This window comes from Nerophis ophidion, linkage group LG22, assembly GCF_033978795.1.
Source record: "Nerophis ophidion isolate RoL-2023_Sa linkage group LG22, RoL_Noph_v1.0, whole genome shotgun sequence".
Classification (NCBI taxonomy): Eukaryota; Metazoa; Chordata; class Actinopteri; order Syngnathiformes; family Syngnathidae; genus Nerophis; species Nerophis ophidion.
In genome coordinates this window covers 3,684,690-3,699,538 of record NC_084632.1, presented here as the reverse complement: position 1 = coordinate 3,699,538, position 14,849 = coordinate 3,684,690, and the positions used below count along the sequence as shown (strand labels likewise).

At 40.9% G+C, this 14,849-nt stretch overlaps 1 protein-coding gene across 1 annotated transcript in view; it reads left to right on the top strand.

Moving 5' to 3' along the window:
* usp13 (ubiquitin specific peptidase 13) overlaps nucleotides 1-14,849 on the top strand; it is a 90,303-nt gene that overhangs the window by 68,382 nt on the left and 7,072 nt on the right. The window contains exons 16-18 of the mRNA XM_061883038.1: nucleotides 3,885-3,908; nucleotides 4,097-4,240; nucleotides 10,844-11,010. Coding sequence (XP_061739022.1) covers nucleotides 3,885-3,908; nucleotides 4,097-4,240; nucleotides 10,844-11,010 — 335 coding nt within the window. The remainder of the gene's footprint in view (nucleotides 1-3,884; nucleotides 3,909-4,096; nucleotides 4,241-10,843; nucleotides 11,011-14,849) is intronic.

The following is a 14,849-nucleotide window of genomic DNA, read 5'->3' as shown; positions in this document are numbered from 1 at the left end:
GGGTTGGAATTGGGGGTTAAATCACCAAAAATGATTCCCAGGCGGGGCTACCGCTGCTGCCCACTGCTCCCCTCACCTCCCAGGGGGTGAACAAGGGGATGAACTACTGTTATCAGTTATAGAGATATTGGAAAAGAAGATGAGTTATTAGTGACATATCAGGGCCATTTTTGTGATAATGCCATAACATTATTACATATGGCTCCTTTAAATGACTTGACATTATTACATATGGCTCCTTTAAATGACTTGACATTATTACATATGGCTCCTTTAAATGACTTGACATTATTACATATGGCTCCTTTAAATGAGTTGACATTATTACATATGGCTCCTTTTAAATGACTTGACATTATTACATATGGCTCCTTTAAATGACTTGACATTATTACATATGGCTCCCTTAAATGACTTGACATTATTACATATGGCTCCTTTAAATGACTTGACATTATTACATATGGCTCCCTTAAATGACTTGACATTATTACATATGGCTCCCTTAAATGACTTGACATTATTACATATGGCTCCTTTAAATGACTTGACATTATTACATATGGCTCCTTTTAAATGACTTGACATTATTACATATGGCTCCTTTAAATGACTTGACATTATTACATATGGCTCCTTTTAAATGACTTGACATTATTACATATGGATCCTTTTAAATGACTTGACATTATTACATATGGATCCTTTTAAATGACTTGACACTATTACATAAGGCTCCTTTAAATGACTTGACATTATTACATATGGCTCCTTTAAATGACTTGACATTATTACATATGGCTCCTTTTAAATGACTTGACATTATTACATATGGCTCCTTTAAATGACTTGACATTATTACATATGGCTCCTTTAAATGACTTGACATTATTACATATGGCTCCTTTAAATGACTTGACATTATTACATATGGCTCCTTTAAATGACTTGACATTATTACATATGGCTCCCTTAAATGACTTGACATTATTACATATGGCTCCCTTAAATGACTTGACATTATTACATATGGCTCCTTTTAAATGACTTGACACTATTACATAAGGCTCCTTTAAATGACTTGACATTATTACATATGGCTCCTTTAAATTACTTGACATTATTACATATGGCTCCCTTAAATGACTTGACATTATTACATATGGCTCCTTTTAAATGACTTGACATTATTACATATGGATCCTTTTAAATGACTTGACACTATTACATAAGGCTCCTTTAAATGACTTGACATTATTACATATGGCTCCTTTAAATGACTTGACATTATTACATATGGCTCCTTTTAAATGACTTGACATTATTACATATGGCTCCTTTTAAATGACTTGACATTATTACATATGGCTCCTTTAAATGACTTGACATTGCTACATATGGCTCCTTTAAATGACTTGACATTATTACATATGGCTCCTTTAAATCCCAATATTATGACACAAATGTAATTTTACTGTCGGAATGTCATACTATATTTTTTAAAATGTTTACCTCCTGCACTCAAATGAACCTTCCCTTCTACACCATGTGACGACTCATCATTTTTATGGTAGTAAGTTAAAAGACGGACTCGTGGCTTCTCTTCCTGCCTCACCGCGTAAACAAAAGGAGGTCATGAGAGTTATTTATTGCACTGTTAGTATGATGAGTCATTTCCACTTCAATAACCGCGACCCGGTTCTGGTTCTGCTGGCCTCAGCAATGAATCTTCTTGACCCGATTGTCTCTCCCAGGCTGCGGCGCCTCGTGGAGCTTCTTAGTGCTCCTTTCTTCATAAGTAAAGACCTGGTCATAGCTGTCAATTACCCATCTTGTCCACAGGATGGCGACAAACAGCAACAAGAAAATGGACTTTTAAAGGCCTACTGAAATGAGATGTTCTTATTTAAACGGGGATAGCAGGTCCATTCTATGTGTCATACTTCATCATTTCCCGATATTGCCATATTTTTGCTGAAAGGATTTAGTAGAGAACATCCACGATAAAGTTCGCAACTTTTGGTTGCTAATAAAAAAGCCTTGCCTGTACCGGAAGTAGCAGACGATGTGCGTGTGACGTCACGGGTTGTGGAGCTCCTCACATCTGAACATTGTTTACAATCATGGCCACCAGCAGCTAGAGCGATTCGGACCGAGAAAGCGACGATTTCCCCATTAATTTGAGCGAGGATGAAAGATTCGTGGATGAGGATGATAGTGAGAGTGAAGGACTAGAAAGAAAAAAAAAGACGAGGGCAGTGGGAGCGATTCAGATGTTATTAGACACATTTACTAGGATAATTCTGGAAAATACCTTATCTGCTTATTGTGTTACTACTGTTTTAGTGAGATTATATAGTCGTACCTGAAAGTCGGAGGGGTGTGGTGACCGCTAGTGCCTGTGAGGGAAGCCAGGCAGCTGCAGGAGGACGCAAGCTCCGCTCATGTCTATGGTAAGAGCCGACTTATTAGCACAATTTTCTCGCCGGTTGACATGTGGTCGGGAACCATGTTCGCGTGACCGCTCTGTTCCATAGTAAAGTTTCACCTACGTTGTTTACAATCAGGAACACCAGCAGCTAGAGCGATTCGGACCGAGAAAGCGACGATTTCCCCATTAATTTGAGCGAGGATGAAAGATTCGTGGATGAGGATAGTGAGAGTGAAGGACTAGAAAGAAAAAAAAAGACGAGGGCAGTGGGAGCGATTCAGATGTTATTAGACACATTTACTAGGATAATTCTGGAAAATACCTTATCTGCTTATTGTGTTACTAGTGTTTTAGTGAGATTATATAGTCGTACCTGAAAGTCGGAGGGGTGTGGTGACCGCCAGTGCCTGTGAGGGAAGCCAGGCAGCTGCAGGAGGACGCAAGCTCCGCTCATGTCTATGGTAAGAGCCGACTTATTAGCACAAATTTTCTCACCGAAACCTGCCGGTTGACATGTGGTCGGGAACCATGTTCGCCTGACCACTCTGTTCCATAGTAAAGTTTCACCTACGTTGTTTACAATCATGAACACCAGCAGCTTGAGCGATTCGGACTGAGAAAGCGACAATTTCCCCATTAATTTGAGCGAGAATGAAAGATTCGTGGATGAGGAAAGTGAGAGTGAAGGACTACGAGAAAAAAAAAGACAAGGGCAGTGGGAGCGATTCAGATGTTATTAGAGACATTTACTAGGATAATTCTGGAAAATCCCTTATCTGCTTATTGTGTTACTAGTGTTTTAGTGAGATTATATAGTCGTACCTGAAAGTCAGAGGGGTGTGGTCACTGCTCATGTCTACGGTAAGAGCCGACTTATTAGCACAATTTTTCTCACCGAAACTTGCCGGTTGACATGTGGTCGGGAACCATGTTCGCGTGACCGCTCTGTTCCATAGTAAAGTTTCACCTTCGGGAATGTAAACAAGAAAACACCGGCTCTGATTGTGTTGCTAAAGCAACGCCGCCCACCTACATCTTTCTTCCTTGACGTCTCCATTATTAATTGAACAAATTGCAAAAGATTCAGCAACACAGATGTCTAGAATACTGTGTAATTATGCGATTAAAGCAGACTACTTATAGCTTGGATCGGGCTGGAACAAAATGTCCGCTACAACCCGAGACGTCACGCGCACAAGTCATCATACGTGTGACGTTTTCAACGGGATACTTCGCGCGAAATTTCAAATTGCAATTTAGTAAACTAAAAAGGCCGTATTGTCATGTGTTGCAATGTTAATATTTCATCATTGATATATAAACTATCAGACTGCGGGGTCGCTAGTAGTGGCTTTCAGTAGGTCTTTAAGAACGCGTTCCTTATTAAATTCATGACGTGATAGTTCGGACTCGTCATGGATGCAATGTGTGATTGGTCTCCTTTGTTCTGCAGATACCTCCATGAGCTCCTTGGACTGTGAGTACCTCCTTCTCATTAGCAGCACCTTGAAGTGAACGCACGCTCTCCTCCTTGCACGCCGTCACAGTTCCCGCATTGAAGTAACCTCTTCACTTAATGAGGCCCGAGGAGAGCCAGTAGCTCCGGTTGCTAAGTCCGAAGGAGTCCAGGTGGGTGACGCTCCCTTCTCCTCTGCCTCCCCTCAGCTCCAGAGATCGACGAGGTGGCGGTCATGCAGCTGGCGGAGATGGGCTTCCCGCTGGAGGCCTGCAGGAAGGCCGTCTACTACACGGGCAACATGGGCCCGGAGATGGCCTTCAACTGGATCATAGCCCACATGGAGGAGCCCGGTAAGGAACTGACAGTGCACTCCCCCGCTGCACAGCAAATCATCTGTTTATTGTGTGAAAGCTCCACGGCTTGCTTTTCTACAGCAAAACTCATCTATTTATTAAAGGGGAACATTATCAGCAGACCTATATAAGTGTCAATATATACCTTGATGGTGCAGAAAATAGACCATTTATTTTTTTAACCGATTTCCGAACTCTAAATGGGTGAATTTTGACGAATTAAACGCCTTTCTGTTTATCGTGATGACGTCAGAATGTGACGTCGCCGAGGTAACACGCCCGCCATTTTCATTTTCAACACATTACAAACGTCGGGTCTCAGCTCTGTTATTTTCCGTTTTTTCGACTATTTTTTGGAGCCTTGGAGACATCATGCCTCGTGGGTGTGTTGTCGGAGGGTGTAACAACACTAACAGGGAGGGATTCAAGTTGCACCACTGGCCCCAAGATGCCAAAGTGTCTGCCGCCAGACCCCCGTTGAATGTGCCGGAGTGTCTCCACATTTGAAAAGGGTGGAGTGCCATCTCCGGGTTGGGGAGGAGACCCTGCCCCAAGTGGAGGAGTTCAAGTACCTTGGAGTCTTGTTCACGAGTGAGGGAAGAGTGGATGGTGAGATCGACAGGCGGATCGGTGCGGTGTCTTCAGTAATGTGGACGCTGTATCGATCCGAGGTGGTGAAGAAGGAGCTGAGCCGGAAGGGAAAGCTCTCAATTTACCGGTCGATCTAAGTTCCCATCCTCACCTATGGTCATGAGCTTTGGGTTATAACCGAAAGGACAAGCGGCCGAAATGAGTTTGGGTCTCTCCCGTAGAGATAGGGTGAGAAGCTCTGCCATCCGGGAGGAACTCAAAGTAAAGCCGCTGCTCCTCCACATGGAGAGGAGCCAGATGAGGTGGTTCGGGCATCTGGTCAGGATGCCACTTGAACGCCTCCCTAGGGAGGTGTTTAGGGCACGTCCAACCGGTAGGAGGCCACGGGGAAGACCCAGAACACGTTGGGAAGACTATGTCTCCCGGCTGGCCTGGAAACACCTCGGGATCCCCCGGGGAGAGCTGGACGAAGTGGCTGGGGAGAGGGTGTCAGAGTTGGTTTGTGTCGAACCCCAAGATGCAGAGAAGGAGGCAGGCATTGAATGAGAAAACATGATTTATTATAAATACTAAAACAAGAACAAACAAAAGGGGTACAACAAAAAGCGCGCACAAGGAGGATAACCAACTAAGAGAGCTAGCATGGGAGCTAGAAAACAAAAGGAACGTCGCATGGAAGCTAGCAAAAACAAAAAGGAAAACAGAAGTCGTACTTGTAATATGAAAACAAACTGGAAGCAGGGAACAAAAAACAGCAGTAAGCCACAAACATCTAACAAATATAGCTTACCGCTACGCTGCAAAGACTCGACACGGTACGGCACGACAGGAGCAATAATACATGACAATAATCCAGCATTCGACTGGAGGACAAAACAGGTTCAAATAGGAGCGGGCTGATTGACGTCAGGTGTGGCCTGGTGCCAATCAGCCGCAGCTGAGTGGAAACAGCGCTCAGGGAGAAAGACAGGAAACCAACAAAATAAGAGCGCTGACAGGAAATTCTACACACGCAGGAAAAAAGTAGAACACAAACAAACTGTCAGGGGCCAACCTGACAGAGGGAAGTCTGGGCTTCCCTGCTTGGGCTGCTTCCCCCGTGAACCGACCTCGGATAAGCGGAAGAAGATGGATGATGGATGGATATTAAAACACATTTAAAATAAATTACATGTTTTTCAATGTTGGTGTTTGGGTATAAATGTCAGTGTTGCCGTTTTTCTGGAAAAACACTGTCTCCGCAAATCTCCTCCTCCTCCTCGATTTCAGACGCTAACACGCCGCGACGAGGCATGTTTATTGCTGTGTGTGTGGCCTTCCTTTAACTCCCAGGTAATTCAAAGTGAGAGACGAGTCACATCTCCGCCGGATCAGGACGCTTATGTAGTCGTTTATCGGCGTGCGCACGTCCGTGACCAGACAATAAAGTTTGTCAGCGCTGGGGGAGCTGAGATGTTCCACCCAGGCCTCAACTTCTGTCACTTTTATTTCCCGCCGCGCTCGTTAAAAAGGCCTGCGGAGAGGAAGAAAAAAAAAAGCGGAACATCCTGCTGTCTTTGACTTTGAAGGAGAAAACCCAGCTCAAGTTCACCCTTTGGCGCACTTTGTCGAGGCCCTTGGAGAATTGGCCACGCGGTTCGGAGTTGAAACCCCAAAACGAGAACGAGACTTAAAGGGGAACATTATCACAATTTCAAAAGGGTTAAAAACAATAAAAATCAGTTCCCAGTGGCTTGTTGTATTTTTTGATGTTTTTTTCAAAATATTACCGGTCTCTGGAATATCCCTAAATAAAGCTTTAAAGTGCCTTATTTTCGCTATCTTCGAAATCACTATCAATTTCCCTGTGACGTCACACAGTGCTGCCAATACAAACATGGCGGTTACCACAGCAAGATATAGCGACATTAGCTCGGATTCAGACTCGGATTTCAGCGGCTTGAGCGATTCAACATATTACGCATGTATTGAAAAAGATGGTCGGAGTATGGAGGCAGATAGCGAAAACGAAATTGAAGAAGAAATTGAAGCTATTGACGCTATTCGGCCATAGCGTGGGTGTACCTAATGAAGTGGCCCATAGCATGGCTGCCTTATTAGCATCGGCGGTAAAATGTGCGGACCAAACGATCAGGACTTTCGCGTCTTGTGACACTGGAGCAACTTAAATCCGTCGATTGGTAAGTGTTTGTTTCGCATTAAATGTGGGTATCTAGTTTCAAATGTACATACAGCTAGTGTAAATATCAATCAATCAATCAATGTTTACTTATATAGCCCTAAATCACTAGTGTCTCAAAGGGCTGCACAAACCACTAAGACATCCTCAGTAGGTCCACATAAGGGCAAGGAAAACTCACACCCAGTGGGACGTCGGTGACAATGATGACTATGAGAACCTTGGAGAGGAGGAAAGCAATGGATGTCGAGCGGGTCTAACATGATACTGTGAAAGTTCAATCCATAATGGATCCAACACAGTCGCAAGAGTCCAGTCCAAAGCGGATCCAACACAAGATATAGCGACATTAGCTCGGATTCAGACTCGAATTTCAGCGGCTTAAGCGATTCAACAGATTACGCATGTATTGAAACAGATGGTCGGAGTATGGAGGCAGATAGCGAAAACGAAATTGAAGAAGAAATTGAAGCTATTGAGCGAATAACTATTGACGCTATTCGGCCATAGCGTGGGTGTACCTAATGAAGTGGCCCATAGCATGGCTGCCTTATTAGCATCGCCGGTAAAATCTGCGGACCAAACGATCAGGACTTTCGCGTCTTGTGACACTGGAGCAACTTAAATCCGTCGATTGGTAAGTGTTTGTTTCGCATTAAATGTTGGTATCTAGTTTCAAATGTACATACAGCTAGCGTAAATATCAATCAATCAATCAATGTTTACTTATATAGCCCTAAATCACTATTGTCTCAAAGGGCTGCACAAACCACTACGACTTCCTCGGTAGGCCCACATAAGGGCAAGGAAAACTCACACCCAGTGGGACGTCGGTGACAATGATGACTATGAGAACCTTGGAGAGGAGGAAAGCAATGGATGTCGAGCGGGTCTAACATGATACTGTGAAAGTTCAATCCATAAAGGATCCAACACAGTCGCAAGAGTCCAGTCCAAAGTGGATCCAACACAAGATATAGCGACATTAGCTCGGATTCAGACTCGAATTTCAGCGACTTAAGCGATTCAACAGATTACGCATGTATTGAAAAAGATGGTCGGAGTACGGAGGCAGATAGCGAAAACGAAATTGAAGAAGAAATTGAAGCTATTGAGCGAATAGCTATTGACGCTATTCGGCCATAGCGTGGGTGTACCTAATGAAGTGGCCCATAGCACGGCTGCCTTATTAACATCGCCGGTAAAATGTGCGGACCAAACCATCAGGACTTTCGCGTCTTGTGACACTGGAGCAACTTAAATCCGTCGATTGGTAAGTGTTTGTTTCACATTAAATGTGGGTATCTAGATTCAAATGTACATACAGCTAGCGTAAATAGCATGTTAGCATCGATTAGCGTAGTAATCTAGCATCGATTAGCTGGCAGTCACGCTGCGACCAAATATGTCTGATTAGCACATAAGTCAACAAAACTCAACTTTGTGATTTCGTTGACTTAATCGTTGAAAATGCATCTGCAGGTTATCCATACATCTCTGTGCCATGTCTGTCTTAGCATCGCCGCTCAAATGTGAAGACACTCTGGCACATTCAATGGGGGTCTGGCGGCAGATTTCTTGCCAGTGGTGCAACTTGAATCCCTCCCTGTTAGTGTTGTTACACCCTCCGACAACACGCCGACGAGGCATGATGTCTCATAGTCTGATAGTTTATATACAGTGGGGCAAAAAAGTATTTAGTCAGCCAGCGACTGTGCAAGTTCTCCCACTTAAAATGATGACAGAGGTCTGTCATTTTCATCATAGGTACACTTCAACTGTGAGAGACAGAATGTGGAAAAAAAATCCAGGAATTCACATTGTAAGAATTTTAAAGAATTTACTTGTAAATTAAAAATAAGTATTTAGTCAACCATTCAAAGTTCTCACTGATGGAAGGAGGTTTTGGCTCCAAATCTCAGGATACATGGCCCCATTCATTCTTTCCTTAACACGGATCAATCGTCCTGTCCCCTTAGCAGAAAAACAGCCCCAAAGCACGATGTTTCCACCCCCATGCTTCACAGTAAGTATGGTGTTCTTGGGATGCAACTCAGTATTCTTCTTCCTCCAAACACCACCAGTTGAGTTTATACCAAAATGGATACATGGATGATACAGCAGAGGATTGGGAGAATGTCATGTAGTTAGATGAAACCAAAATTGAACTTTATTATTGACTAGTGATTTAGGGCTATATAAGTAAACATTGATTGATTGATTGACATAATAATGACATCACTGTAATGGCCTCATCGAGACCTTTACTTTGAGATATTACTCAATGTGGCTCGCAAGGAATTTGTCAATTTCGCTATTTTCACGAATTTCTGTTGTAATGTTCTTGAATTTGCTCTCATGTTAATATTTTCTTTGAATTATGAAACATTTTTAAATGGAAGGACCTACACTGTAGATTACAAGTGATTTATGTTATAAAGCGGTGAAAATTTGCCCTCATATCCAGCAACAGCATTTTTTCAAGTTTTTTCACTTATAGCATCATCATATTCATTCGGAGGTGGAATTGAAAAAAATAATTGTGCAAAAACATGTTTTTCGCACATTGTGTCATCATATGAAAGTTTATTGAAATAATAATGAAATCACTCCAAAGGCCTCATCGAGACCTTTACTTTGAGATATGACTCAATGTGGCTCGCTACAAGTTAGACGATTTCGCTATTTCCACGAATTTCCGTCGTTATGTTTTTCAATTTTCTCTCATCTTGACATTTTTCCTTAAATTATGAAATGTTTTAAATGCAAGGACCCACAGTGTGAATTACCAGTGATTTACGTTTTTTTCAAGTTTTTTTTACTTATAGCATCACCATGTTAATTCGGAGGTGGAATTAAAAAAAATCGTGCAAAAATATATTTTTCGCACATTTTGTCATCATACGAAAGTTTATTAAAATAATAATGACATCACTGCAAAGGCCTCATCGAGACCTTTACTTTGAGATATGACTCATTGTGGCTCGCTACAAATTTGACAATTTCGCTATTTTCACGAATTTCCGTCGTTATGTTTTTGAATTTTCTCTCATCTTGACATTTTTCCTTAAATTATGAAATGTTTTAAATGCAAGGACCCACAGTGTGAATTACCAGTGATTTACGTTTTTTTCAAGTTTTTTTTACTTATAGCATCACCATGTTAATTCGGAGGTGGAATTACAAAAAATAATCGTGCAAAAATATATTTTTCGCACATTACGTCCATATGAAGAAATATCAACGGAATAAAAGCATAACTGCACATGCTTCATCGAGACCTTTACTTTGAAATATGAATCAATGTGGTTCGCTACAAATTTGCCAATTTCCCGATTTACGGAATAAAACAACGACAACATACGACATGCGTTTGTTTGGGTGTGAATGACAGGAAGAAAAGCTCAGAAGTGCTTGGGCGAGGGTCGCTATTTGGCACCACCGATTGGTTTGTAGGTGTGATTTAACATCTTTACACTCCAAAATAACGTCATGTGTGTGTGTAGAAGAAGAGTGTAGCGTGCACAGAAGTGAGCGTGTGCAGACGTGAGTGACTTTGTGTGCGGACTCATTAAAGCTGGAGTGGAAACAAGCAGTTTAATGAGGAGCATTTAAGTGGGCGTGTTTATTTACGCCTCTTAACGCACGCCTGCTCCTTCACGGCCAATCAATAACACGCCATTAAAACTTTTCTTTTATTTCCGGCAGATGAAAGACGCCCGTTCACCACTTTTGTCTTCAGTCCCAGACTAAAAATCAATAGTTTGCCTTTTTGTAGGCGTTCATCAACGTACATTGTTTTTTTTTAAGGGCCTTGTCTTTGTCTCCAGACTTTGCAGAGCCCCTCCTTCTCCCCTCCATGCTGGACCCCGGCCCCGCCCCCGACAGCATCCTGGGCAACACCCGGCTGGACAACTCACCCCCTGAGGAGAGCATCGCCATCCTCACTTCCATGGGCTTCCCTCGCACTCACGGCATCCAGGCACTGCGAGCCACGGTCAGTCGGACACATAAGTGCACTCCCGTCTTGACACCAATATAAGACGACCCTTCTTTTTTAATATTTGTCAACAAATGAAACAGTATTATTCCTGGACATGCGATTTTGCGTTGAAATTCTAAAAGACTTATCAATATTACTGTCTTGACATGAATATAAGACGACCCTTTTTTAATATTTGTGGAAAAAGTTACTATTGTTATTCCTGGACATGCGTTTTTGCATTGAAATTCTAGAAGACTTACCAATATTACTGTCTTGACACGAATATAAGACAACCCTTTTTTAATATTTGTGGAAAAAATTACTATTGTTATTTCTGGGCATGCGTTTTTGCTTTGAAATTTCATCATATCAATATTACCGTCATGACACAAATATAAGACGACTCTTCTTTTTTAATATTTGTGGAAACATTTAATAGTGTTATTCCTGGACTTGTGTTTTTGCATTGAAATTCTAGAAGACTTATCAATATTACTGTCTTGACACGAATATAAGACAACCCTTCTTTTTTCATCTTTGTCAACAAAAGAAACAGTGTTATTCCTGGACATGCGTTTTTGCACTGAAATTCTAGAAAACTTATCAATATTACCGTCTTAACATGAATATAAGACGATCCTTTTTTAATATTTGTGGAAAAAGTTACTATTGTTATTCCTGGGCATGCGTTTTTGCATTGAAATTCTAAAAGACTTATCAATATTACCGTCTTGACACAAATATAAGACAACCCTTCTAATTTTAATATTTGTGGAAACATTTAATAGTGTTATTCCTGGACATGCCTTTTTGCATTGAAATTCTAGAAGATTTATCAATATTACTTTCTTGGCACGAATATAAGACAACCCTTCTTTTTTAATATTTGTCAATAAATGAAAGTGTTGGTCCTAGACATGCGTTTTTGCATTGAAATTCTAGAAAACTTATCAATATTACCGTCTTAACATGAATATAAGACGACCCTTTTTTAATGCCTTTTTGCATTGAAATTTCATCATATCAATATTACCGTCTTGACACAAATATAAGACGACCCTTCTTTTTTAATATTTGTGGAAAAATTTAAAAGTGTTATTCCTGGACATGCGTTTTTTGCATTGAAATTCTAGAAGACTTATCAATATTACTGTCGTGACACGAATATAAGACAACCCTTCTTTTTTAATCATTGTCAACAAATGAAAGTGTTATTCCTAGACATGCGTTTAAACAGTTGTTCCAAGAAATGCGTTTTTGGATTGAAATTTCCGAAGACTTATGAATATTACCGCTTTGAGCCAAGCGTGCAGGTTTAACAAAGTTTTAATGTTTTTTTAACAAGGTTCCTCTCTCTTGCTCGGTTCCCGGCCGCTTACTTTTAAAGAGAACAGATGATTAGACTAACATGTGCCGCCTATGAAATCTAATCCCCTGCCAGCTGTGTCTCGCCGTCAGCACATGCCCCGCCCCTTTCCGCTGGTGCTCGTCCTCAGCACCATGGACAGCGGCGGTGACTTTTCCTCCTACAGGCGGGGCTGACTTACACCTGCCCCCACAAACAAATATTTAGAAATGATCTAAATATGATAACTGCTGTCTAGTTGTTAAATACGCAAATCCAAGACGTTAGATAGCAGTAGTATTTGTAGTTTATGATGTGTTGGTTTTTGTTGTGCCTTAAAAGTGTTAATACTGTAAGTTTTTTGCTTGTTACGCGTCAGCTGTATAGCACATCTTAGTTGTAGTTTCCATGAACATATTTGGAGGTGTTAAAATTGCCATGTGAAATCGCTAATGCTAATGTGTAGCATGTCTATGGTATATATTAGCATCAGGCTAGTATAATTTTGGAAAAGTTGGATGATATACCAGTTACTATGGTAATCTAATTAGTTACTATGGTAATCTAATTAGTTACTATGGTAATATATGTCAAAGCAGCTCAGATGAGGCACCAGGTAGTGTGGGCGGGACGCATTTCCACAGACCTGGAAGGAGATTTTGACCAAAAAGTTCTAGAGCTTTTCAAAACCAATACAATATATATTGTAGACCTTAAGGCAGGGGTTCTGAACTTGTGTGACAAGTTAAATATTAATACTCAATTTCTAATCTTACTATTGATTTTAATTTCATTCAATAGACTTAAGGCTTAGGTCAGGCTGATTTAGAAAAAAAAAAAAATAACTAAACATACTCCATAAGAAGGGAGTCAATCAAAATTTAAGAACTATTCAGTAATACAATATTATTATTGGAATGAACTAAATTAATAATAAACGTTTGACTAAACTCATTGAAATTAAAGAGTTTCACCGCTTGAGTCATAATTTTTGCGCAAAATAATCTGACTGTAGCTCCAGACTTCTTCTGTTTGTGTTAGATTGTCATTGCTGCCACAAGTGGTGGAAAAGTGTATTACAACTGAGTACTAGCTGATAAAACAGACCTATTTTGGTCCGACAACCTATAGTTAAGAAAAACTGCCTCTATGTTAAAAGTCCCCGGGAACCCAGAAACGTCGTTTATGTGTTAAATACGTTTTAATTTGTTTTGTTTTCAACATTTAAATATCGGTTTATCAACTTGTGGGCTCTGTACCGCGGATGTCGTTGTGGCTTGTGCAGCCCTTTGAGACTCTTGTGATTTAGGGCTATACAAATAAACATTGATTGATTGATTGAAAAGTGAAGCCTGGCTTTAATTACGCTGGTGCGTTTTCTTTCCCAGGCAATTTCTTTGTTGGCATTGCAAATTGTTACATTATTATTGTTTGGCTGAGTCCGCTCTCAGTGCTGCTGGAGTGACCGCAAAGTTACTGTTGGGTTCTTAATCGGCACCCGATTTTGTACCCATCCCCAGCGCCGACATAAGACAACCCAACCTTTTATCTTTCTTAGCTAGTTAGTTGGCAACGTAGTTCAAAAAGTTATGAACGGATTTTGATGAAAGTTTCTGGAATTGTCAGAAATTCAGGATGGTTTTAAAGGTTGTATTTATTTACTATTGGTGGGCAGGACCTGGCAGAGGTATTTATGGTTGAATATATATGCAGTATTTCTCTCACACAAGTTTCCCTTCATTAGAAAACGTGTTTCAGTGATTTATTTCTGGCTGGATAAGAACTATTTGTCATGTTGCAGCAATAACCTTCATCCCCGAGAACAGCAGGGGGTCTCAGCCAGGTTATTTTTAGCCTGCAGTCAGGAGGAGATACTTCTTCCCACCTCGCTGACCCCATCAACAACAGATCCTGTGGATGCACACTCTCCAGGAATCCTGCGCCTGTTAGGGAAGGGAACAAAAAAAACAAAAACGCTTTTCCACTAACGAGGGGCCCGAGACCCACTCAAATACTAACGATGAATTAGTCATCTTACTCTTGATTGTAACGATGTTCAATAATTACATGTAGAGGACTCGTCAAATGATGTCAAAGCATGTGTTGATCTCAAAGAGGATTATTGATCAAACCCGTAAAAGTGAGGCTTAGGTCAGGCTGATTAGAAAAATAACTGATCAAATATAATCATTAACTCATAAATAAATGGAAAACATACGTTACATGCAATTATGTTATGTTGAAATAAACACATTTTTTCTGAAATAAACTGTCAATGGTGAAAATTAAAGTACAGATTCACAAATTTAGTCATATTTTTTGCGCTGAAGAAATGTATCTTGACTTTATCTCTGTTTGATATTGTCATGACTGCCACAAGTGTTGGGAAAGTGTATTACAACTGAGTACCGCTGTGGCCCATTCGGAAATTAGAAAGTGATATTTTTTGGGCCCCAGCCCTCTAGGGGGCGCTCATGGGTAAGAAACACTGATTTAGATGTAAACT